Source organism: Sinohyriopsis cumingii, chromosome 19 (genome assembly GCF_028554795.1).
Source record: "Sinohyriopsis cumingii isolate HCF-2022 chromosome 19, ASM2855479v2, whole genome shotgun sequence".
Classification (NCBI taxonomy): domain Eukaryota; kingdom Metazoa; phylum Mollusca; class Bivalvia; order Unionida; family Unionidae; genus Sinohyriopsis; species Sinohyriopsis cumingii.
The window spans coordinates 58,533,628-58,557,943 of NC_142979.1; the positions used below are offsets into that span (position 1 = coordinate 58,533,628).

At 37.4% G+C, this 24,316-nt stretch overlaps 1 protein-coding gene across 1 annotated transcript in view; it reads right to left on the minus strand.

Annotated features, from left to right (window-relative positions):
* LOC149775771 (citron Rho-interacting kinase-like) overlaps positions 1-24,316 on the minus strand; it is a 173,253-nt gene that overhangs the window by 76,988 nt on the left and 71,949 nt on the right. Inside the window, exons 14-19 of the mRNA XM_089944415.1 lie at positions 23,319-23,390; positions 22,051-22,134; positions 16,354-16,479; positions 4,359-4,439; positions 1,761-1,877; positions 220-329 (exon numbers count right to left, since the gene is read on the minus strand). Of these exons, the coding sequence (XP_089800541.1) occupies positions 220-329; positions 1,761-1,877; positions 4,359-4,439; positions 16,354-16,479; positions 22,051-22,134; positions 23,319-23,390 (590 nt within the window). The remainder of the gene's footprint in view (positions 1-219; positions 330-1,760; positions 1,878-4,358; positions 4,440-16,353; positions 16,480-22,050; positions 22,135-23,318; positions 23,391-24,316) is intronic.

Below are 24,316 nucleotides of genomic sequence, written 5' to 3' on the forward strand. Positions count from 1 at the left end.
TACAAAAACATATTTTACATACCTAGCAATCATCCTTGAGAATTCCCAGTATAAGAACATATTTTAAATACCTTGCAATCTTCCTTGAGATTTCCCAGTAGGAGAACATATTTTACATACCTTGCAATTATCCTTGAGAATTCCCAGCACGAGAACATATTTTACATACCTTGCAATAATTCTTGAGATTCTCTATGTACTAAACCAGACTTTACATACCTTAAGTCAGAAGTTTCACTTCGTTTCAGTCGGAGGCCAATTTCTCTGTCTCGTGACTCTGATAACTGTCGTTCAACTCGTTCCAATTTAGATGTCAGCCGTGACAAAGTCTGCAGAACAATATGGAAGACCTGATGAACACATATACACATATACCAGTCTTTAATCATATTGCCATCACATATGTAATTGTGGCATTTTAGAACAATGTGAAATTGCTCCACCTATGCTGGTTTATGTTTTTTGTTACATTACACAAAATCAAAAGTAACAAAGAATATAAATTGACCAGAAATTATAAAACTTGTCTTGCCCTTCTACACAAGTTATTATGATAAGAAATTTACATGTAGAAAAAAGTGTGTGTATATTACACATAATTCTTTTAATTTTTTTATAAAAAATGCCTATCCTAATCACTGCTGTACACAATCGAGGAATAAAACACAGAAGGATGATATAACAGTTGATGGTGGAAACAGTAAATTCATATTTTTCTAAAAACCAAAAAACAGAAGAAAAAAGAAAAAAGTACTGAGATTTACCAGTCATGACAAACTGTTTCTCTATCTCATACTAAGTCAAGAGTCTATTGTAATTTCTTCCTTCACCATGCAGGCACTTTAAAATATCAAGTATGGAAACACCAGCAAATCAACCAAAGGATTATATGTGAAGCGAAACCAATCCCCGATGATTAAATTTTGTGCATAACAGCAGCACAGACCTTCTGTTGTATGCTTACACTTGTGAAAAGTTATGGCAGTAGATTTGACCAAGAACTGATGCATTTCAAGAGAGAAAGAGAGAGATTTAAATGACAAACTGTTGTCATTTGTTACCTAACATCATATTACAGTTAATTGGATTCCAAGAGCTTTCCCTCTGCTTTGTGCTCACTAAAGTAAATGTCCATGTTCTAAGTAATACAGTTTTTTTACTGTACCATTTTGTTTTCAGTGATAATGCTCATTAATGTTAGGTATATTCATTTCATTGTTAAATACATACCCATCTATATGACATAGCTATACCCATTTACCTATGGTTATAATTTCAATAAAAAACCAAACTTACCACATTACATTGCTATAAAATACCAGTGTGAAATTGTTTCAGTTGAAACAGATCAACATTACATACAGTTAGTATGAAATCATGTGTACTCCTATTGATATTTGTCTGAATATACAGTTGAAACAGGTCAACATTACATGCATTTTTAGTATGAAATCATGTGTACTATTGATATTTGCCTGAATATACAGTTGAAACAGATCAACATTACATGCATTTTTAGTATGAAATCATGTTAACACCTATTGATATTTGTCTGAATATACAGTTATGGCTCACGTTGTGTTTCGACAGCACTGAGGTCACTCACTTCACATCTAATCTGCATATAGACTGAACCAAGATCTGATGCAGGGCTAATAGCTATTATAATTGTTGTGCTGCTTGTTGATCCTACTATAGCCATCATGTAATTGAAATAAATTGCGTAAAAAAATAAGGCAAAAGTCCTATGTTATACTTACTCTCTCCTGTTCTGAGATTTTGAATTGTTTCTCACTAAGTTCGTTCTGAAGTTTGCTGTTTTCACTCAACAGTTTTTGCTTGTCTTCCCTAAATCCCTCCACTTGGTCTTCTAGATCCTAGTGTATGAATAATGCAAGGGAGACAATTCTTATGAGCAATTTCACTTTTATATCATATTTATAAACTATGCAATTTTATTCTTGTTATATCATTATATTTATAAAATAAGCATATTGCCTACAAACAGACAACTGATACTGATATTATGAATGTGCTAAATTAACAGAATTTTCACAATTTAATGAAACTAAAATCATTTGTAGTATTCAAGGTATTCTGATGGCTATTCCATTAAAACACACATGGGACCCAGGGAAGGCACTTTTAAAGTGGGCTACTCACCCATAGATGCAGTTTATAATTTTCTCCTCATTTTAATACGAACTCTATGAAATCAAAGTGCCCTGGCGTATTTTTTTTTTAACTGCCTTCCCTGGGTACCATGTATGTTTAAATGGAACAGCCCTGACTTAATAACAATCACAAATTAAGTATTATGTAAGCTATACAAATATTTAGATAAAAATCAGAATGCATGGCAATTTGAAAATCCTGTAACTCCAAAGTAACTCTGCTAGCATGAAAGCCAAGAAATTGTTTGTAACTGAGTAAAAATTATGAATTTTACTTCATGTCATCACTGAAATTGGTATAAAGTTCCTCCACTTTTGTTTTCATTATGTTGTATAAACATATTTTTTTTCTTCATTGAACACTGAAGGCTTCCCCACTATTACATTCTTGGGGACAACATCTGCTGCACATCTGTTTTCTTAGGGCATTCACTTCATTCCATTCTGTTTATTCAACCAAGAATCTAATGTCAGCACTATATGGTGTATTCAAACTAAACCACTGAGTGAAGTCCACGCAGCTGCCAATGTCATCCCAACCTTCGTTGGACAGCTCAGTCTTTGCTGGGCTCCTTTCCTTCAGTTTCCAATGAAGTAACTTTACTCAAGGGTTATCCATAACATTCTGTCAGGGAGTTTCACAGACCAGCTGTGACCTCTGTACAATCACGTGACATTCAGTAGCCGCTGAATCACTCAGTAACAGAATGAACAAAACAATTTCATAAGTAGCAGCAGATAGTCCTCCTTGGCAAACAGTATAATTATAAATAACAACTGGATCTGTGTTTTTTTGTGTATAAAATAATCCTATTAAGTCAAAGTAATTTTTTTCAACATTAATGTGAACAAAATACTTTCTGAAAAGCTTTTGTGATAGCCTCTTTCCACATATATTGTAAGTGAACAATATTTTGTTTTGAAAATCTGAATTTCATGTAGTGTATATAGATACATTAGATATAGATATACTACATACTTATATATATATATATATATATATATATATACACACACACACACAATATACTTTGTATATAGATACATTAGAAGTAAAATCTGACTAAAGCAAGTTTGTTCAAATGATTCTGCACTAAATTAAGAAGTCAACACTAACAATGACCAATGTGAACTTTCTTATCATACAAAAGTACTGATATTGTTATTATTATTTTTATTAATCTATGAAACATGGGACCCCCTTTTTGTTGATCCTGTTTTGGTTTTTTTTTTTAGATAAGTGAAATCTTTGTTACAGAAAACTTAAATATGGATGGACATACTAAAGTGATCATTATGTTCAGATTCACCTATGGGCGGTTTTGAAAATATCTGGGGATATACATGCATGTTTTGAATACATTTCAGCTAGAATCATGTTCTTTCATTGATCACTTGTAGCTAGTTCCCTCCTGAGAAGCCAACCCCTGCTATGTGAAATTGGAATGATATTATTTTCAACTGCTTCCAACAATTTATTGAAAGCATTAAATATGCCAATTCAAAGTTTTTTCTGGGTTTAAAAGTGCTTCCTACAACCTTTTCCTTGAATTGTGTCATAAAGAATTCCACTTAAAGAAGACTGCAAAAGCTTGGTATTTGTCCAGCATCGATACCTTTCATATCCCATTGCGAATTTCAATAGAACATTTTTTTCTTTGAGGCATAAAATGTATCAGTCAATATTCATTTAAAGATTCTAACTTTCTCTTGTAAATCAGAACAATAAGCTACACGAATTTGAGAGGCACAAAACAATGACTTGGGTTGGACTCCATGCCCATAACTTTCTGATCCGAAGCCCACTACACTCATGTATAATACTCAGGGGCACACAACAATGGCTTGGGTTGGACTCCATGCCCATAACTCTCTGATCCTAAGTCCACTATGGTCAGTACTATGCTCATGGGTAATACTTAGGGACAATGGTCTGGATAGAATTCAATGCCCATGACCATCTGATTCTAAGTCCAACCACGAAGAACACTGACCAGTATATATATATGCCCTCACATAGTCTGCCAGTCAAACAGGATCAACACCAACAAATTGGTAGACAAATGGCTGATCTGCATTATGTGATGGCAGACTCTTACTTTTTGCAGATGGAAGTACACAACACTAGATACAATATGGTACCACCAAGCAAATACGTCTCTCATTATTACCATAAACACTGACCTTTAATCTCTTTTCAGCTGCCTTCTTTTTCTTGGCCTTGTCCTCATTTGACAGGCATTGCTTGATACTCTCTTGTAGTTCCTGTGCAAGGCAGAAAGCAGCACACAGTAGTCAGCAAATTTACAAAAATTTTATTAAATATTTTGAAAATATGGCTTACAAGAGACACTTAATGGAACTAATTAAATGGAATTTTTTTAAACCAGGATCCAGCTAATTGGAACAAACTGCACATGATCTTATAAACAAGCACACTATGACCTCATTCAAGAGTGTTTTTAAAACTCACTATTTCAACATGAAGAGCAGACTTAAAAATATAATAATGTTTACTTCCTTAATGATTATCAGCATGTTTTTCTTTTGCAATTTCATAATCAGTCAAGTACAAAAAGAGTGAATGTGACATTGATGCCCACCCTGTGTTTAAAAATGAACACTGTGTAGGCACTAATAAAGCATGCTTGACTCTAGAGATCATTAACCAATGGTTCTCAATGATCTGGACTATAAGTGAAAGCATGCAGTCCTAAACTTATTGTGCAGAAACCACCATTTTCTTATTAGACTTACCATCACAGTGACCTCTCACCTTTGACTCCAGAATCTATAGGTTTCTTTACTAGCCTAAGTCATCCACAAAGTTTGATCAAAGAACTTGCCTTGAAACCAAAAGTTATCCTGTAAAACCCATTCTGATTGAAACATAATGACCATGACCTTTCACATTTTCATACCAAAATCAACATCCCACCTCCATGCCTTAAGTGCAAGTCCTTAACAAACTTTCGTCAAGGTTTGTGGTCTAGAATTAAAGTTATGACCCATAGTGAAGGTACATGATCCAGAACTGAAATTCTTGTGCAAAAACCTTTCTGTCATTCAAAGACCTTGACCGTTGATCTTTCAACAAAAAAATTAACAATGTTTAAAAAAGTAATGCAGAATGAACCGTACTATGTAGAAAACATTTTTCCTTCGACCAGTCATAGTGACCTTGACCTTTGACACTTAAAACCAACAGAGTTCTTCAATGCCCCAAGTTCAAGCCATCCAGAGCTTGGTCTAGGAATGTGATGTAGGAATAATGCTAATGAAGGAAACTATTCTTTTGCAACCAGAGACAATGACCTTTGATATTTTTGACTTGACATTGTTCCTCTTTACCCAAAGTGCAAGCCATTCACCAAGTTTGTTGATGTAAATACTGAAGAACTCTAACTGTAGGTAACTAAATAGTGATCTCTAGCTATCAGACAAATGAATGGGACAATATCATAATATAATTGCCAGGTTTACATAAATGCAAGTAATGAACATTGACTTGCCCCAAAGATCCATTAGGTCTAGTTATCAAAAGCCATAATTCTATTGATGTCAGATATATACTATTTTCATTCAGAACTAATTAAATATTGCAAGAAGTGAAAATCCAATGACAATGCCATACTTCATGCTAAAGTGGTGATGACAAGATTTTTAAGATGGCCACTATGGTGCCAAACTGGAGGTCAGATTAACATCATTTTCATTCAGAAATAACAACATACTGCTATTATACTGTTTGGCATGTTGTTGTTGTTGTAGGGTTTAATGCCATTTCGCAGCGCATGATAGGCTATATGGGGACTCTCACCAGTTATTATGTACTTTTGAGAGAGTGACGTACGTAAGGTGAAGTTGTTTGCATTTAAAATATGCACAATGGAGAGAATGGTGGCATACCTCTATGCTACATTAATGTAATGTGGATATTTCTTTGGATATTGTACTTTTGGAAATTGTACATGATTTAAACACACTGCTAACTAGAATAAATGCTCCCTTGTGCTGAAAAATCAGCCTGAATTAGTCTAAAGTACACTATCCATAGCAGGTATTAAAATAGGGAAAATGAATTTTGCCAGGCTGGACAATACCAGCTTCTGAAAGTGCAATGAATGAATTACCAAATATAAAAAATGTACAAAAAACTTATCAGCTCTTTTTTATACAATTTACCTCTGAAGTTCAGGAAGTGAAAATAACCAAGTGCAGCTAGAAATTTTTGAAAGGTGCACATCTGGAGTAAGGCCAAGTTGTATACTCTATAATCCATATTACACCCATCAATCATATACCAAAATAAAGGGAATTAAAGGTTCTTTGAATTATACCTAAGATATACAAGGTCCTTTTTAAATAGCTAGTATGACCAGTGAGGAAAGCCGGGGAAATTCTTTTTCTTTAAAATCCTAACCCTATGCAAAATATGAAAGCAAATTTTTTGTAAATTATGTTTCTCCGAGAATACTCACCCGATCACATTAACGTTAGGAATATAAGCCTGCTACCTCTCGAATCCAGCCCTACTAAAAGACGAAAATTCGTCTTTTCGGTCTATCTTATATAGACCAAAGGGCAATAACTCTTGCCCCTTATCTCCCCTTGCCACCGCCAGGTGTAGCTAGTTTTTAAGCTGAGCGATATATATTATATGAGGATGCTCGCATAGCGGGGTGGTTGGGAGGGTTTTTAAGTAATGTGATCGGGTAAGTATTCTCGGAGAAACATAATTTACTAAAAATTTGCTTTCTCCTTCAAATATGTTCCCCGATCACATTAACGTTAGGAGAATAAGTAATAGAAGGAGGGAATGCTGAGCATCCTACCTCCACCCCGGGTACCTTCTAGGGAATGATGGCTGGATTCCCCATTTGAACGATAACCCGTTCTCCTAATTTCATCAGCAACACAGCCTAGGGTCACGTGATATGTGACCCCTATATACGGTTAAGAAGATGGTTATTGAAATCTTCTTACCTACAAAATGTCACTGGCGAATCCAGCGAAGCTGATAGGCTGTGCTGATTGTTTAAAATGGGTCTGGTGGTCATCTGGGCTGCCGACACCGGACCTACCAGATTCATGGTTTGCCTCTGCGAAGCCAGATCTCTGAGATAAAAACTGGAGAAGGTTGACTCTGCGTGCCAGCCAACAGCTTCTATTATATCTCGGATCGAAACATTGCGTTCGAATGCCAGGCTTGCCGAGATTGCTCTAATCTCATGAGCCGTAATCTTCATGAGGCAACTCTGATCTTGTGAGACCTCAGAGTACGCTGAGCGTATAACCCACTTCAGCCATGAAGCAAGGGCTTGAGGGGTGATCTCCTGTTTACCAGCTTTGACCGGAAGAAAGAGGCGCTTACGTGTGTCCCGACATGCCTCTGTGCGTTTTAAATAATGCTTGAGTACACAAACAGGATCTTGCATGATTGCTGCGCTTGACTTATCTATGGAAGAGAGTGAGCGAATGACGATTCTTTGATTGCCAATGGATGGTAACCTATTTTTGGCTACAAAGCCTGGTTGCGTCAGAAGGACCACTGAACCATCTGATCTGAACTGAAGAAAGTTTGGGTCACTGAAAAGGGCATGTAACTCACTCACCCTGCATGCTGAAGCTAAGGCTATCAAGAAACATGTTTTGTATGAGAGTAGCTTTAATGAAGTGTGGGCTAAAGGTTCAAATTTGTCTGAATTGAGCCATGTTAAAACCCAGGACAGATTCCATTTTGGAAACAGGGAGAGGGATTTTGGTCGATTGAAATCAAAATTGGCTAAAAGATCTGATAGATCTTTGTTATGCCCAATATCACCTCTACCATGATGGCGGAATGTGTCTGATATCATGGAGCGGTAGCCTTTGATAGTAATTGGGGCCAACTGTTTCTCCTCGAAAAGCCAGAGAAAAAAGTCGGCCAGTTGAGGGATTGAGACACTCAAAGGGACGATGTTATTGATATGGCACCAGTCCCTGAAAACATGCCACTTTCCCTCGTAAGCCTTCAGAGTGGAGGGCCTTCTTGCTCTTGAGATTCTCTCCACAATCGAAGGTTTAAATTGTTTGTCTCGCAAGGCTGCCCGGACAAGAGCCAAGCGTGAAGAAGAAGACGGTCTGGGCAGGGATGGAACACCTGTGACCGCGGTTGTTTGAGAAGATGTGGGCTGGTTGGAATCTTCCTGGGTAGATCTATTGCTAGATCGAGTAGATCGGTGACCCAGGACTTGTTCCATCTGAGAGGGGCAATCAGAATCATCCGACAGTTCTGACCCCTTAACCTCTGGATTATTTTCGGTACCAAAACCGTGGGAGGGTAGGCGAATGCCCACAACCCCTCCCAGCTGAGTGACAGAGCGTCCACGGCCCAAGCCTCTGGGTCCGGAACCGGAGAGATGAAGGTGGGCAACTTGCGATTCCACCTTGTCGCAAAAAGATCGATCATCGGATGCCCCCAAAGTGTGCAAATCCGAAGAAAGACCGATTGATGGAGAGACCATTCCGTATGAATGACTTGACCTTTCCTTGATAGAGTGTCGGCCAAGACATTGAGTCTGCCGGGAATGTGTCTGATTTGTACGTTGATGTGGAGGTTGTCGCACCAACGTAGAAACTGCCAGATCAGAAAGCACAGGTCTGGTGATTTGGTGCCCCCTTGTTTGAGGAGGTAAGTCACCACCACAGAGTTGTCTGACATAATGAGGACAGTTTTTCCTGAGAGTTGATCTTTCCAGAAATGAAAGGCATTGATGACAGCCTTCATTTCTAAAAGGTTGATGTGGAGAGGCCTCTCCCCTGACTCCCACGTGCCGCTGACTGTAGTGAAGTCCGGCAACAGGAGGGCACCCCAACCGTAGGTATTGGCATCGGTAGATACCGTTATCTCCGCTTGGGGCATCTCCAGAGGAATCCCCGTGGACAGCCAACCGGGGTTGTGCCACTGACGCAGGAACGATCGTATCTCGGGCGTGATCATTATTGTTTGATTGAGGGGACTTGAAAAGGGGCGCCATTGTGCCAGTAACGTCATTTGTAAGGGACGCATATAAAGACGGCCAAGCGGGATCAAGTCCGCCGCCGCATTGAATAATCCGAGGAGTTGCAAGAATTCTCTCGCTGAAATCCACGTCCTGTTGGAAACGGACTCGACGAGTTCGACGATGCGTATTACGTGAGCGCGAGGAAGCCATACCAGATTCCGATCGGTGAGAAACTCCATACCCAGATGGACAAAACACTGAGATGGACGGAGATCGGACTTTTTCCAGTTCACCAGAAAGCCTAGATGATCTAAAAGAGCTAAAAGATCGTTTCTGCCTTTGAGCAGAACAGAACTTACCATATGTTTCTGGAGGATGTCGTCCAAGTACACTTCCATCCCGGTAGATGAAGTTGAGCGGAACAGGGTGACGATGCATTCCATAACCTTGGTAAAAGCCCAAGGGCTGATGTTGAGGCCAAAGGGTAGGACCCAGAACTGATAAACCGCGTCGCGGTAAGCGAATCGGACAAATTTCCGTGACGCAGGGTGGATAGGAACGTGAAAATATGCGTCGGTCATATCTAGACTGACGGCATACTCGTCCCGCCGGATGGAAAGACAGATTGATCTCGCCGTTTCCATCTTGAATTTCGGCGGTAAAATGTATTGGTTGAGGCGACTCAGGTCGATAATTGGCCTCAACTTGCCGTTTGCCTTCTGGATAAGAAACAGCCTGGAATAAAACCCCGGCAACTGTGGGTTTTTCACAATCTCCACTGCCCGTTTTTCTATGAGCGACCGTATCTCCTGCTGTAGAAAGGTATCCTTCTCCCGATCGGACGGTACGTCCGTGAAGAGGGGAAAGGAGGACAGGGGAGGGGGTTGGATAAATGAAATCCGAAGTCCCTCAGAAATGACCTGGATCACCCAATTGTTCTGAGGAAAAAAGGTGGTCCAGTGGTCCTGAAATTGCAAGAGGTGGCCGCCCACAGGTAGGCTGTTCGCGGGTGGTGGAAAGTGTATGTCAATTTTTAGAGTTAGGAGGCTTGAAGACTGAGAAACTTTGTTTCTTACCGTCTCTGTATGGTTGCCTCCTAGTTTGATTAGACTGTTGTCTCCTGGCATTGGGTTGGGATCTATACTGCACATTTGATTGTAAGGATCCCTTGTCCCTGGTCCGCCAATCATCCCTCCGCTGTGGCAGGGGCTGATTTTTCCTAAACGAATGCGAGGGTTGGACAGCGAGTTGGAGGGGCAGTTCCTGAGCTGCCTGCTTCTGCACTTCTTCAATTTTTCCTCCAAAGAGTAAAGGCGACCCAAACGGAGTCGTCCGTAAAGCCAGAGTATGACGGGGCTTGAGCAACATGGACCGTAGACAAGCGTCCCATCGTATCAGATCTAAGTCGGCAGAAGCAGTCAACGCATTAGCCATGGAATGGTGAGCTGCCCTGTTAATAACTCTAGCAATCCAGGCCGTCGCTTCCCAAGCGTGGTCATTGTCGGATTTTTCTGCGAGTCGGAAAATGGCTAATGAAGCCAAGTCTAACATTGAAGACGTAGCGACTACGTTCCGGACTAGCTTTGACGTGGCATGGAACACATTTTTGTCTACTTTGTACAACAGTGGAGCGGACATGTGAACTGCCGTACTGAAGGAGTCTGAATGAGTTTTGTAACAGCGACATGAGAACGTCGCTGGTACTTGGTTTTCTGAAAAGAATGCCTTAGCATTCCCCGGATCACCTATTCGTCCTGATAGACGATCATTGATCTCCTTAATTTTTGCCGACTGGGGAAGGAGCCGGAAGGACAGTGTCTCTTCCTCCCCGTCAAGATCTACAGACGCCTTAACTTAGTAGTCTTGAGTGGCGGTAGGAGGTGGAGGGCATTCTGAAGTTGCCAACACCCTATAAATTTCTTCCACTGCCGCCTTGAAGCCAAACTCAGTCCATTCCATGGTTGGATCTGTGTACGGCTGTTTTGCAGGAGTTTCGTCACCCTCACTATGTGCCGAGTCGTGTTCTGTAATAGCTTGCATTTCTGGATAGAGCATACCAGGCGGCATAGATGACGTGATTCCGTCATCCTTAACACTGTCACTAACTCTCCCTTGTGGATAAGCCGTGAACATATGGATGGTTGGCTCTGCCGGCTGGTTTGTCTGGCTTGTTGGCGACGGTCCTGCTATCACCGGTACCGGCTGCTCCAATGGTCTGGCTGGACGGACAGATTTCTCACTAAAATCTCCGCCATAGTAATTATATGTTGCCGGCGGTACAGCTTGACGGACAGGTTTATCACTAAAATCCCCGTAAGTCATGTTGGTCAGACCGTTTTAGCAATAGGGTCCCCATGCTGGGACAGTTGGACGGCTGGTGACGTAGAGGTTGTATAAAGATATGGATCCGATGGATCCGGTAAAAACCCCATGCATCCTGACTTACAGGCCCAAAGGCCATGCTCGGACATGCGGGGAGACTTACGCCCACTGGGCAGCCTAAAATTGGGGGAACATTCCCCCAAAGAGTCAGAAAAAGCTGTGGAAGCGAGCGAGGGAAATAAGGGTAATATCTGGCCTGATGTCAATAGCTGCGTCGTCGTTTCCTGGACCAAACGACGCATCTGTTCGAAGTTGGACTGTTGTACCCTGTCAACATTACTTTCCTCCATTGCCGCTGATGTTACTGTGGCTGACGGTTGCAAATGATGAACTTTAGGTGGAGGGGGGGGACCCCAACGTCCCCCACGAGGCTCGCAATGGAGGCTGTCTTCGGATGTATACTGAGGACATCAATGCTATCCTTCTTCGACTTATTCCGTCTATCCCTCCCTTTTGCTGCCTTCTGGACCACATCCGCCCACGTTTGCTCTGTCCAAGTATTACACACGCTGCATGGTATAGATGATGTACACTTGGTACATACAATACAAGAGTCATGGTTGTCTTCTTTTGCTTTGAACTTTATGCATTTCATGCATTTGGTTGACATTTCTACTGAAACGACACAAGAAAAGAAAACAAAGCGCAAATTAGTAATTCAGCATGTTATTAATTCGCTAATACCACAACCGTTACTAACGGAGTAAGCGAAATTAGTCACTGTCGCGTTAACTCTTAATTGACAACACGAGTTCCGCAATAGCGTGTGAAACATGGTCTTCAGTAAACGAAATCCGTAAGGGTGACAAAGTCACTCAATTTTGAAAAAATTGTTAAAATAATGTATACAACCTGTCGAAGAATGATTGTCCAACACAATAAAATCCAAATTTAACTTCAGATGGTCCAATTTAACACTAAGATGGCTTGGATTGTTTGGAGGTGTAATGTACGTGTTATCCGTACAAGCGAAGCTTAAAAACTAGCGACACCTGGCGGTGGCAAGGGGAGATAAGGGGCAAGAGTTATTGCCCTTTGGTCTATATAAGATAGACCGAAAAGACGAATTTTCGTCTTTTAGTAGGGATGGATTCGAGAGGTAGCAGGCTTATATTCCTAACGTTAATGTGATCGGGGAACGTATTTGAAGGAGAAACTGTAGAGCGCCACCTATATGGCGGCCAGTATTAATGTTGGAGGAAGAACCCAGAAAAAATCAGTAAAGAACCACCGACCCACGAGAAGCTACTGGCAAGCTGTCTCACATACCCACATTGACTGAATCCGAGACTCGAACCCATGCAGACATCTGTTTGGCATGCATGCATGTATGTATTTTATGGCACCTCAGTATGATAGTGGCTATAAAGTTTCAATTGAAGATAAAGATTGAAAGAATAGATTGCACAAAAAGCCTTCCAATCAAATGTGAACATATAGTATAAGAAGATAAAATATAAAATGTAAATATGTAAAGATATTGTGAAACAAATAAAACCATCCTGATATAACATAGGTTCACAGGGTTAGTAGCAAACTTCTTTCAAAATTTTCAAGGTTTTTTCAAGGGTTTTCAAGGTTCAAAATCATGTTTTTCAAGGTGCATTCTTACATTAATTTTAAAGGGTACATAAATGAAACTGTATGTAAATACGAGTTAATACTTACTATTATTTCATGCGAAGAACATTTCTTGCAAATTTATTTCTTTAAAAAAAACATGAAGTCAAGATTATGATCTCTGATATCATTCCCATTAATACTAAACATCTTACATCTGGGCATTAGATTAATGTACAGTCGCTGAACTATGTTCACTTTACTCTGTCTACACTAAACTATTTACAAAGTCCAAAATATGTTAGAGTGAATTTTTCAGATCTTGTAGCTCATCATCACGCTGTTTTACAAGAGCTCCAAATTCAGTGATTTTGTCCGTAACACTTTTCTTCAAACTATTTGATGTTGTGATAAAGAAAATTTTCCTATGGGTCTCTGCTTTCAATGCATAGTCCGCAGCAGCAGCTGCCATTGTCTCAATGTCCTTTTCAGTACCTGCCTTTCTTCTTCACCCACCCCCACAAAACAAAACAAAGTAACCAAGTTGTTTTTTTGTATTATCACTTATTTAAAAACAGTGTATGGATATTTTGAACTATCTCATATTAGATATATTAATATTTCTCTCAGCTTAGCTGTGGTGTATATTTTTAGATTCATTGTTTTTATTGCACTTATTGTCTGTCCTATTTCAACTCAATCGAAATATAGAACCGGATCGAACTAATTTCATAATTAAGACTATATACAGTTACCATTTTAAAACCTGAATCTCTGTGTGCACATACTTCTTTCATCAAAAATAATTTCATGTTGATGGCTTCTTGTTTTGCCATACTAACCACCATTATGAGAGTTTGGTGTTTTATTTTCCCCAGCTGCATGTGACTTTAGAGCACTCTCTCCCATTGCATGCAAATCAATTTCCTTCTGGTATAATTGTCATTTTGGAAAGTTCTCTCACAAAGATCTCATAATCCAAGCTTTATATTTTTCTTCATCTAGCCACTGAGGCTAGAATCGGCAACTAGCCATTTCGAAGCATACAAATGACTCAAATTTAAACTACGGCCGCATCTGGGCTTCATATAATTGGAAGTCCAAAATGTACAACTGCGCAGTGACCAGTTCTGCAAATTTCCCTGCAGGCACAAACTTAGTGAGAGATCATTTTTCTTTTCTTTTTTATTTAAATATGTAAAATGAAAAATATTTATTAATTCCTTTTGATTTCAAGACAATCAAGGCTTTTCAAAGTACCCAGACAATATTTTGATTTTTCAGGTGTTTTCAAGGCCTCAAGGGACAAAATTAATTTTCAAGGTTTTCAATGTCCCCTACGAACCCTGTATTCAGGAGAAGCAATTTTTGTAAAAGCTGAAAGCTCTTCATGTCTGTCAAATCGGTCAAATTATGATGAACAGTTTTTCATTAATGTCAACTATAGCTGAACATAGTTTTGCATCATTTGTACAAACCTGAAAATTTTGCCACATTCTCAGGAGTGATGTTTTAGAAGATTTAGGGTTTTGCTATTTTTTAGTAACTATGAACATATCCATGGGTATAAGTTTGGAAAAACCACAACGCTGAAAAGTATGCTGGGTGTCAAGGAGGCCACCTAGGCCCCCTTCTGGGTCTGGGGCAAAGCCCAGGTGGGGGGGGGGTCTGGGGTAGGGGGGCAAAGTCTAATGGAAGCTAAAAAGGGTGTAATTTTGACATTATATATTTCCATCAAAAATTATAAATGAACAATCCAAAATTTTGGTTCTTTAATATGATGCATACATTTATTGAATCATTAATACATAAATTCCTAATTGTAAATTTTGAAAAAAAGGTGGTTCCTTTATCTCAACACAACACCGGTGGCCAAGTGGATAGGGAGTGGGACATCATGCTACATGTCTACAGCATGATGCCTCAGTGCTAGACATCACTATAAACTGCCACACTGCAGACATTATAGTGATATGACTGAAAAATTGTTAAAACTACGCTAAATTTCCAAATCACACAAACATCTCAACACAAGGTTTCCATTATTATTCTTTAAATGTGAAATGAACATAAAAAATTCAAATGGATTATATATATATACCCACACACACGAACCAAAATTGAAAATAGTAAACAAACACACAAGCATGACAATAATTAAATAAAACATTTAGTTCCATAAATACTACACAAAAACTTCTGTTTGCTCTCTCAACTGTAAATCATAAGTTTAAAATTTAGTACCCCCAAGGATTGATTCTTTATTAATAAATGCCAACCACTTTAAATTCTTACTCTGCTCCCCCACCAAAAACACTACAGATTTGCATGATTTGGAAGACTGACTTGTGGGAATATTCTGAAATGTAATTTCCAACATATGATGGAGAACCTTCACCCATGCATATCGGATTATGTATTGGTAGAATGCTTACAAATCTGAAAGCACTTTTTGCCAAGATGCTTTCCTTAGATTTGGTCCAATTCTGTTGAGCAGATTTTTAAGAAGTTGTCTGAAGGTTTTTCTATCTTTAAGTACTGGCAGCCATATCTGATAGTGTATCAAAATCATTTGTATCAGAATGCTTTCTGTCAAAGTGGGTCAAATTCTGCAGAGCTAATTTTGGGAAGTTGTTCTGTTTTTAGTAATGGTAGGCATATTAAATATTGGATTGGCATCATTGGTACAAATTTTAATCTTTCAAACCATAATGCTTTCTGTCAAATTACACATGGTTAGCAACTTTTGAGAAGTCATTCAAAGATATTTATATTATTAGTACTTGTGGCCATACTTTATTTGGATTAGAATCACTTAAATATTTTTAAAAAGACCTTCAAAACATGTTTTTTGTCAAATTTGATCACATTTGATATTTCTGAGTGGATGTTTAGAGAAAACTTTCTACGTTCCTCTCCCTATTTTTAGAAAAAGCTGTGAACTTTTAAGGCAAACTGGCATCATTGTAAAAGTGCAGCCTTTCATGCCAGGACACACTTGCCAAAATTGTTCCTGTGGTTTTTGAGAAGTTTAGGACAGCAGATGCAGGACCATGACCATAAGGCTGAACACCTAACAGAAGATTACAGAAGTATTGTAAATATCTCAATTTTTATCAATCTACTGAAGTGGACTTGCAGATTCAAATTAATTGGATTGATGTCCAACTTTTGAAAATTAATGAAAGACCTGCATGCATTCATATGCATGAATGTATAAATAGATATACCGCATCTATGGAAGTGTGTACCTGAATGCGACCCCGATGCTCACGGATCTCCTGCTGGTACAACTGAACCTGTTCCATCAAGTGTTCTTTTGACTGAACACTCAGCTGCTGCTGTTGCCGTTGACACATCACATCAAACTTAAGTTTCTAAAGCAGAAAATACAATTAATGGTATGCGAAAGTGTTAACCAAGAGGATACAAAAGGTGTTCGCAAAGAGGATACAAAGGTGCTAACCAAGATGATACAAAAGTTCTTTCAGTTCACTTTTATGTGCTGTACCAGTTATGTGGACTTTCACAAACTCTACACCCATCAGTTTATAAACTTTATATCAGGGCCTGAAAATTTCATTTTTTGACTGACCGATTCAGGACCAGTAGGACCCCTTATTGCCCAGGTCTGCACAATGACTGGTCCAACAACTAAGTCTAACATGCAAATACTTACACCAGAGCATTAACATAAACAAAAGACAGAAAATTCAGACAACTACTGTATTGATTATTCAATTATATAAATAGTTTACTAGGTCTGAAATCATGTTGCTGTTATTGTTGTTGTTGTAGGGTTTAACGCCATTTTTCAGCACACGATAGGCTATACATGGCGGCCAGTATTAATGGTGGTGGAAGAACCCGGGAAAACCCAGGAAAGAACCACCCCGACCTTCGAGAAGCTACTGGCAAGCTTTCTCACATACCCACATTGGCCGAATCCAAGAATCGAACCCATGCAGACAGGTGAGACTGCAGTGATCCGTAACGGAGAACGCTTTAGACCACTCGGCCACTTGGGGCCCATGAAATCATGTCATTTATTAGTGGATCCTCTTTGACATTTTTGTTGTCAAAATATCTAAAATTGGATGGGAAAGATCAGAGCAAGAGTACCTAGCAGATTGCTCAATCTACAATGAACTATGCCTTAGCCCTCGAAGTGTATGTCAAGTGCCATGTTTTCTCAAACAAAAGCAGTCAGTATGCAATGATCTTAACCAGATAGAAACTGACTAGTTCTGGCCCCTCTGACATTGTGAATAGCTGGCTGTGCACACAGTTTTGTAAATCAGAGTCTCGATGATTGAGATGGGTATGTTTAATTTGTCTGGTGCAAGTAATACGCTGAACACTTGTTTCATCACTTTGCAATCAGTGGGTCAGTTATGAAATTGGATGTGCTTTTCAATAAGCACTTTAAGAACTGGCTGACTCTGGGTATGCTGTCGATGCTTAATAAAACATTAATGACCACTTTTCATTATTCTCAACCCATGTCCAAGTCTTTTCTCATTGATTATGGAAAATCTGAAGATATTTACTTTTATCGTTTCTATTTTTTATGGACCTAGGACATTTGAGGCCCTTCAGTGCAACAAACCTTGTAGCAAATTCCATGTGGTTGATTCCCGCCCTGTGCCTGTAAATCCATACTTAAACGAATTTGTAGAACATATTGATACTTAGTTTTAATATTGGTTGAAAAGAGACATTCAATTGATGTAGATGAAGATTAGACTCCTATCAGCCAAATTTGCAGAATTTCATTTTAAACAATTGTTGAACTTTTATGACTTTTTCAGACGTCTTAAGGAAAAAAATACACATTTTCTTCAAGAATAAGAAATATTAAAGTTCTGATGGGATAGTGCTGCTTACATATGACCAGTCTGGGGCTTTATTCACAGATTGTCCCAGATGTGCAGCAAGTTGTAATGGCCCCCATCCCCATTCAGCATTATTTTGTGCACACAATCATGATCCATTATTTAACCGCACACTCAACAACATCTGGGACAATCTGTTAACATCGCTCACCATTCCATCAAGTGATGTTAACAGTCTGTAGAGATTAAATCAGTCTGCTGATGAAGTCCTTAGTGCAAGGACGAAAGCATCAGGTTAACTTTCTCTATACCGTCTGTGTATGTGATTGAACAGTTAAAACACTGTCAAATATGAATAATTTTCGATATTTGGGCATTTATATTGAGGTGTAAATTAAGAACGCATTGCCTATTGAAGCCAGCATTCATTGAAACCATATAAAAATTTTGTAATTGTAAACATTCACAGTACATAAAGATCAGAACTGAAATTCAATGCCTTTTCAATGACCAGTTTTCAATGATTATTCATGGTATCAACTTTTCTGCTTCAGTTATAAGAAACAAATACAAAAACAATACAGAAATAAATAAATGTAATGAAAGATGAAATGGAAATGATATTTATAAAATAGTCATTTAGCTCATTAGCTTCTATACTTTCTCCTCCAGCTGCAACTCCAGTGCTTTCATTTCAGAGATGCAGCCAGAATTTTACCTAATGGAAGTGGGGGTCGGGTGGCTCTCATTTAAGGGGAGGGTTAAAACAAAAAGGGGGCACCATACTTCAATATCATACCTGCCAACCCTGACAAGTCCATCTCAGTAAGACAGTTGATTTTTTTCCATAAGATAGACCAGTTTTCAGTAAGGTGTAACAAATATCAATAACTGCAACTGTAAAGCTGGAAAACGTAATTAAAAGTTTGACGCATCGGCGATAAACATTATGTTCAAACGAAAAGTTTGTTAAGTATGCATAGACTTTATTTACCACTAGAACAGTTGCACAAACTTTAGTTCCAAACCCTATGCAACGTAATGGCTTGCTGAAATATCTCAACTTGACATAATTCTTGGGAAAAAAATTCCATTTCACATGACAACATCAATCATATCTCCCACCACGAGACATACTCAAATTAGCAGGTGATGTCCAATAAATGTAATTGTTTCCTTTCCAGCTTTTATTCACAAGAATCTGAATACTCCTTTTTATTCTTCTGTGTTGATTATTAACACTTTTCCATAAACTTATTTTCCTTTTTGTCTTAAAAATATATCGCATTCTGGAGACAACTTTCAAAAATTCTATAATCAACAGTTTGATCATGCAGACACTTTGCATGAACAAATAGGTGCAGTTTAAAGTGTCTGGGGTGCTGCTGTAAAGTTAGTCTGGTTCCCTGACTAATGTCACTAATTCTAAGATGAAGGCCGGATCCAAATAAAACACGGATGAACCAATTATCTAGGATTTTTCAGCAACAATAATTTTTCTGTAGATTTTGCTTGCATGCCATAAGTCTGTATTTGAAGGGTAATTTTTCTAAGACTTATGGCAAAATTGTAAGAGTTGGCAGGTCTGCAATATTTACCTAATACTTCAATATCCACTTATCTTTCGTCTTGCTAAACTCTGTTAGAGTCCTACTGAAATCAAAATCTTAAAAGATGTTGCCTCTTACTTTATAAGTATTAATCTGTCAATTTTTTCTGAGCTTAATCTGTTCCTTATCTCAGTATTAATATTGTTATGTGCTGAAGGGGCATATACATATCTAGCTTAGCCAGCTGGAACAAATTTGGAAACTGTTCTTTATGGTTGTTATGTACAATTTTCCACAGCTGTCCACTTCTGCTCCAAGATAAGATTTTTCACTAACATAAGCTTTGTTAAAGTTTTACTTTCTTGATCAGTGTTTTACTGACTACTATGCCAGATTTCCTGTCTGTTCCATAATGCTGTATTAGGATTTCAAGTCCATCAATGCCATAGTCTGCTTGTTCAGAGGCATTTTGATCCAATAAATACCTTTGTTTTGTAATTTCATTTTTTTTTTAATTTATTAAATTTATCTGAACCCTTATATGCTCAAGGTATTTTGAAATATGCATTTTTAAGGAGAACTGTGAATTTTTGGGGATTTACTGGGCATTCATTATTACATTTTTTCCACTCATAAACCCTAAAATATTATGCCAGGAGCTCATTAAAACTGAAATCCAAAATTAGCATGTAATCAAATGTCCAGGATTTGGAGAACACCAGTTTTCTCATCAAAAAAAAGGGAATTTGCAAACATGTCAAAACTTTAAACACTTTGTATAGCAGCTTAATCTAAATAAATGTTGTCATATCCCTAAAATTCTTCAAGAAATTAAAGACCATGAAAAACATATATCCCTATGTTTTACCTACCTAGGATAATTTGGTGGTAAATTGTCCACAACTGTACATTAGAATTCAGCTTGCATTGAATAACTCCAAAGTAAAACATAATTCAGGCAAATCTGAGAATGTAAATTAGTGTTACTATTCATTGTTTCAACTGCAAGCATTCTTGCACCTGAAAATTGAGCAGTAAATTAAAATTTGAGACAATATTTAATAACATTCATAAATAATATCAAGGGGGTTAATCTATGTTTATAAGTCCAAAGGCTGGTGATAACAATTGCCAAATGAAAAGTACAGACATTTGTCTTTTAAGTTGTTGTGTTGATCAGATCTATTAAAACTACATATTTAGTGTTTGAAACGCTGAGTTTGGTATATGGTGTGCCAGGTTTGGTCAAACAGTTGACATACATTTACGAGAGATTATGATTTCAAGTTATTTTCCTATTCCACATCTACATCTTCATTATTTCTTTCATTCCTAAGTGAAAGTTGTAGTTTGAAAAAAGTCACAGGGTGTAGCCATACAAAATACTATGATTTTTTTTTTTACTTCATTGCAATATACAGAAAAAGTTAAAGAATTTGTTCTTGTAAACTAGAAATTGAAATTTATATCATTAAAAAAACATGTCTTTTCAACACTAGTTTATATACAATAAGAACTATCCATTGTCATAGCTCACATGACACTATTATCATCCTAAAATCCACTCCTAATAACCTTTATGGCACTATCACCTTCCTAAAATCCACTCCTATTAACCTGTATGGCAATAACACATTCCTAAAATCCAGTACTGCTATCTGTATGGCAATATCACATTCCTAAAATCCAGCACTGCTATCTGGATGGCACTGTCACCTTCTTAAAAAGAAATCCCCTGATAACCTGTATGGCACTATCACCCTCTTAAATCCACTCCTACAACTTGTATGGCAGTATCACCTTCCTAAAATCCACTCCTACTACCTGAATGCCTCCTTGAAGAATATACCTGACTTACTAACTTTATTTCTCTTGTGAAAAATACCTTGGAAATATACACACACACAAAAATCCAAAGAAAAAGAAAATGCAAAGCTAGAATACAGGTATTCCTTTAACTAGCATTTGAATACCTGAAACTCAAGGAGAGCTTGGAAAGTGTATGTGTGAACTAGACTCCAACATATGTATATACACAATACACTTAATTTCCCTCGGCAGATTCAGTAGAATATTTGCCAAACTGTATGCCCAATTATCTTGGAAATATGTTTGGAATAAAATCAGAAGCTTAAACTCTATTGTATCTTTCTGGCACAAAAAATGAATCTTCAATGAACCTCAGTGAAATTTTGATCACAGAAATTTATGTTATGCTTCACAGCTGCCAATTCCACCCCACCCCACCCTCCATGTAGCTTATTCAATAACCTCTCAATCAGTAAAAATCTGGAACAGAAAATTACCCCATTTTCAGTGTACCAATTTGTCTAACATCCATGTAGTTTGTCAAAAATTATTTGGTTTTAACTGTGTTTACATGCTTCCAGATTATTGCAACCACTCTTAATGGAGAGGATTTCGCTAAAGTAGATCTTAAGGTTTCCATGCACCCATTGATATCAATACTTTTCACTGCAAAATGCAATTAGAAATGAACACTTTATTAACTAACAAATTCATTTTCTTTTCTTTTTTTCTGAATTTAATATTTTCAACGAACCTCAACTGAATCTTTTAATTCTTCCTCCTTTTGTTGCCATGTCTGTTCTTTTTTTTTATAATCCTCCAACAGTTCTTCTAATTCCTGCAAAACAGCACCATTTGTTGTATCAAGAATTAATGGGTAAGGTTAAATATATGCATTTTTCACATCATATATCTGTATGGCTCAAATCTAAAACCTAGAAAACATACATACACTTGTCATTCAAACGCAAATAGAGACTGGTCTCTGATCTACAGGTATACCCTTTTAGGCATATTTTAACTTAGGTATGGTCCAAGGATTCAAATGATAATAATGACCTAGCTACTCAATTCATTTCTTTGCAGCTTGCATAATACTGAACAATGTCTATGATGGTGTAATATTTTAAGACTTGCTTGCATATACAGTCAATATATGGTTTGACATTCTTCTGTGAATGACTGACCATAAGCAATTAAATAGATGACTACTGTTATGTATATCTATATTTTGTAACTCTTGGTACAAAACTATCTGTAATAGGTGTAATTTTTGTTCAAGACCTTATTGTAATAATCATCTATAATCAAATTAGATAATTGACTTTTGTTCATGGGTATATGATCCTATTTGAAGATATTAGGAATAGGATCTATAAATAGTTGTGACATAGGTATTTATTATCATTAATAAAAATATTAATAATAAAACCTGTTGACAACTTTGGGGTAATTTCTCATTGCCTGGACAGTGGTGGGATCAGGTGGGTTCTTTTACAATGTGGGATATTTGCAAAATGTCACATAACAAGTAGTAGCAAAATGCATTTTTACTCCATATGCTTGAATATATGTGGAGCTGGACAATTTGATCAGTCTTATTTCTTAAGTTCTTATTGTAATATCAGTCTTTACATGTATTTAATGTTGTGTTTAGATATTATCTGAGAGAAAACATTTCTTTGGATTATTCATTGGAATTACAAAGTTCTCAATGGACTAAGATATTATTCTGGTAAAGTGAAATATTTACAGGATTTCTGGACAATGCCACTTTAATGCAACAAGACTGCTATCAGACCAGTGCATTCAAGGATCTGAAATTCATTCAGATCATTTGATTCTTTTGGACTTTTTGAAATTTTGTAGGATTATTTTGAATTCAATTCATAATAATTTAAGTTCCTCTTATATTTTCATTTATAACTTAGAGAAATAAATTATTTACTGTTTTACAAAACTTGTTGGTTTTGTTTCTTTCTATTCCTTAGTTCATGACCATAGAGTCATAACACTACTGACCTTAAATTTTTCTGTTGTCTTCCTGTCCTTCTTTGGTGATGGGGATGAAGTTTGTACCAAAACATGAAGTTCCTGAAATATTACATGCAAAAAATATTGTACACATAAATCAATCATGTGTGATAATGTAAAGTTAAATATTTTGTCTCCAGTTCCTGAAATATTACATGCAAAAAATATTGTACACATAAATCAATCATGTGTGATAATGTAAAGTTAAATATTTTGTCTCCAGTAGCAGCTTTATTTTTTTTAAAACACACTTCCATGCTCTTTACACATACTCCTGTAACTGCATAGAGACCTTTACAGGGACATTGTATAGATTTTGTCATCATCTGAATTTAGAGAAATTAGCTTTAGACCTAATATTATCAATACACCTCTCACTTGACAACTCATGCACAATAGGGTCCACAAACACAGGCCACACTATAAGCAAGGGCGCGAGTTATCGAGTGACCTCCAAACATCGAGAACACCGGGCGGGGGTGTGTGTGTGTAGAGAACTGGGCTGTTTAATGACTGAATCCTCCTTTTACAATCATGTCGATTATAATTGTTATAACGCACTTTTTCTAATGAAGTTGTTTGTTATTCTGTATAAATAAGAATTATTATAAAAATTTCCAACATGTAAAAGATCGTTCCAACTGGTTTCAACAAGCATCACATGTACACGAAAACGTGTATTACGTCACTGCTTTTTGTTTTGTTGATTAGACTGGTTCTCGGAGTGGTTTTAAATAGTATACTAGCAAGTTGGGAGTCAAAGTAGCCAGAAACTAGACTATCTGTTGATGTACCACCAAACATGATTCCATTTTTTTTATAAAACTACCAACATTTATTCTGTGAGACAATCGCCTACATCGAAACTCAAATGTTGTATTGTTCAATTAGTACAGTAATGATGTCATGATTTCAATGAAAGTAATAGTGAAACTTCTTATCACCCTTGAGGATATTTCTAAGTGCCAGTTAAAAAATCGCAGAAA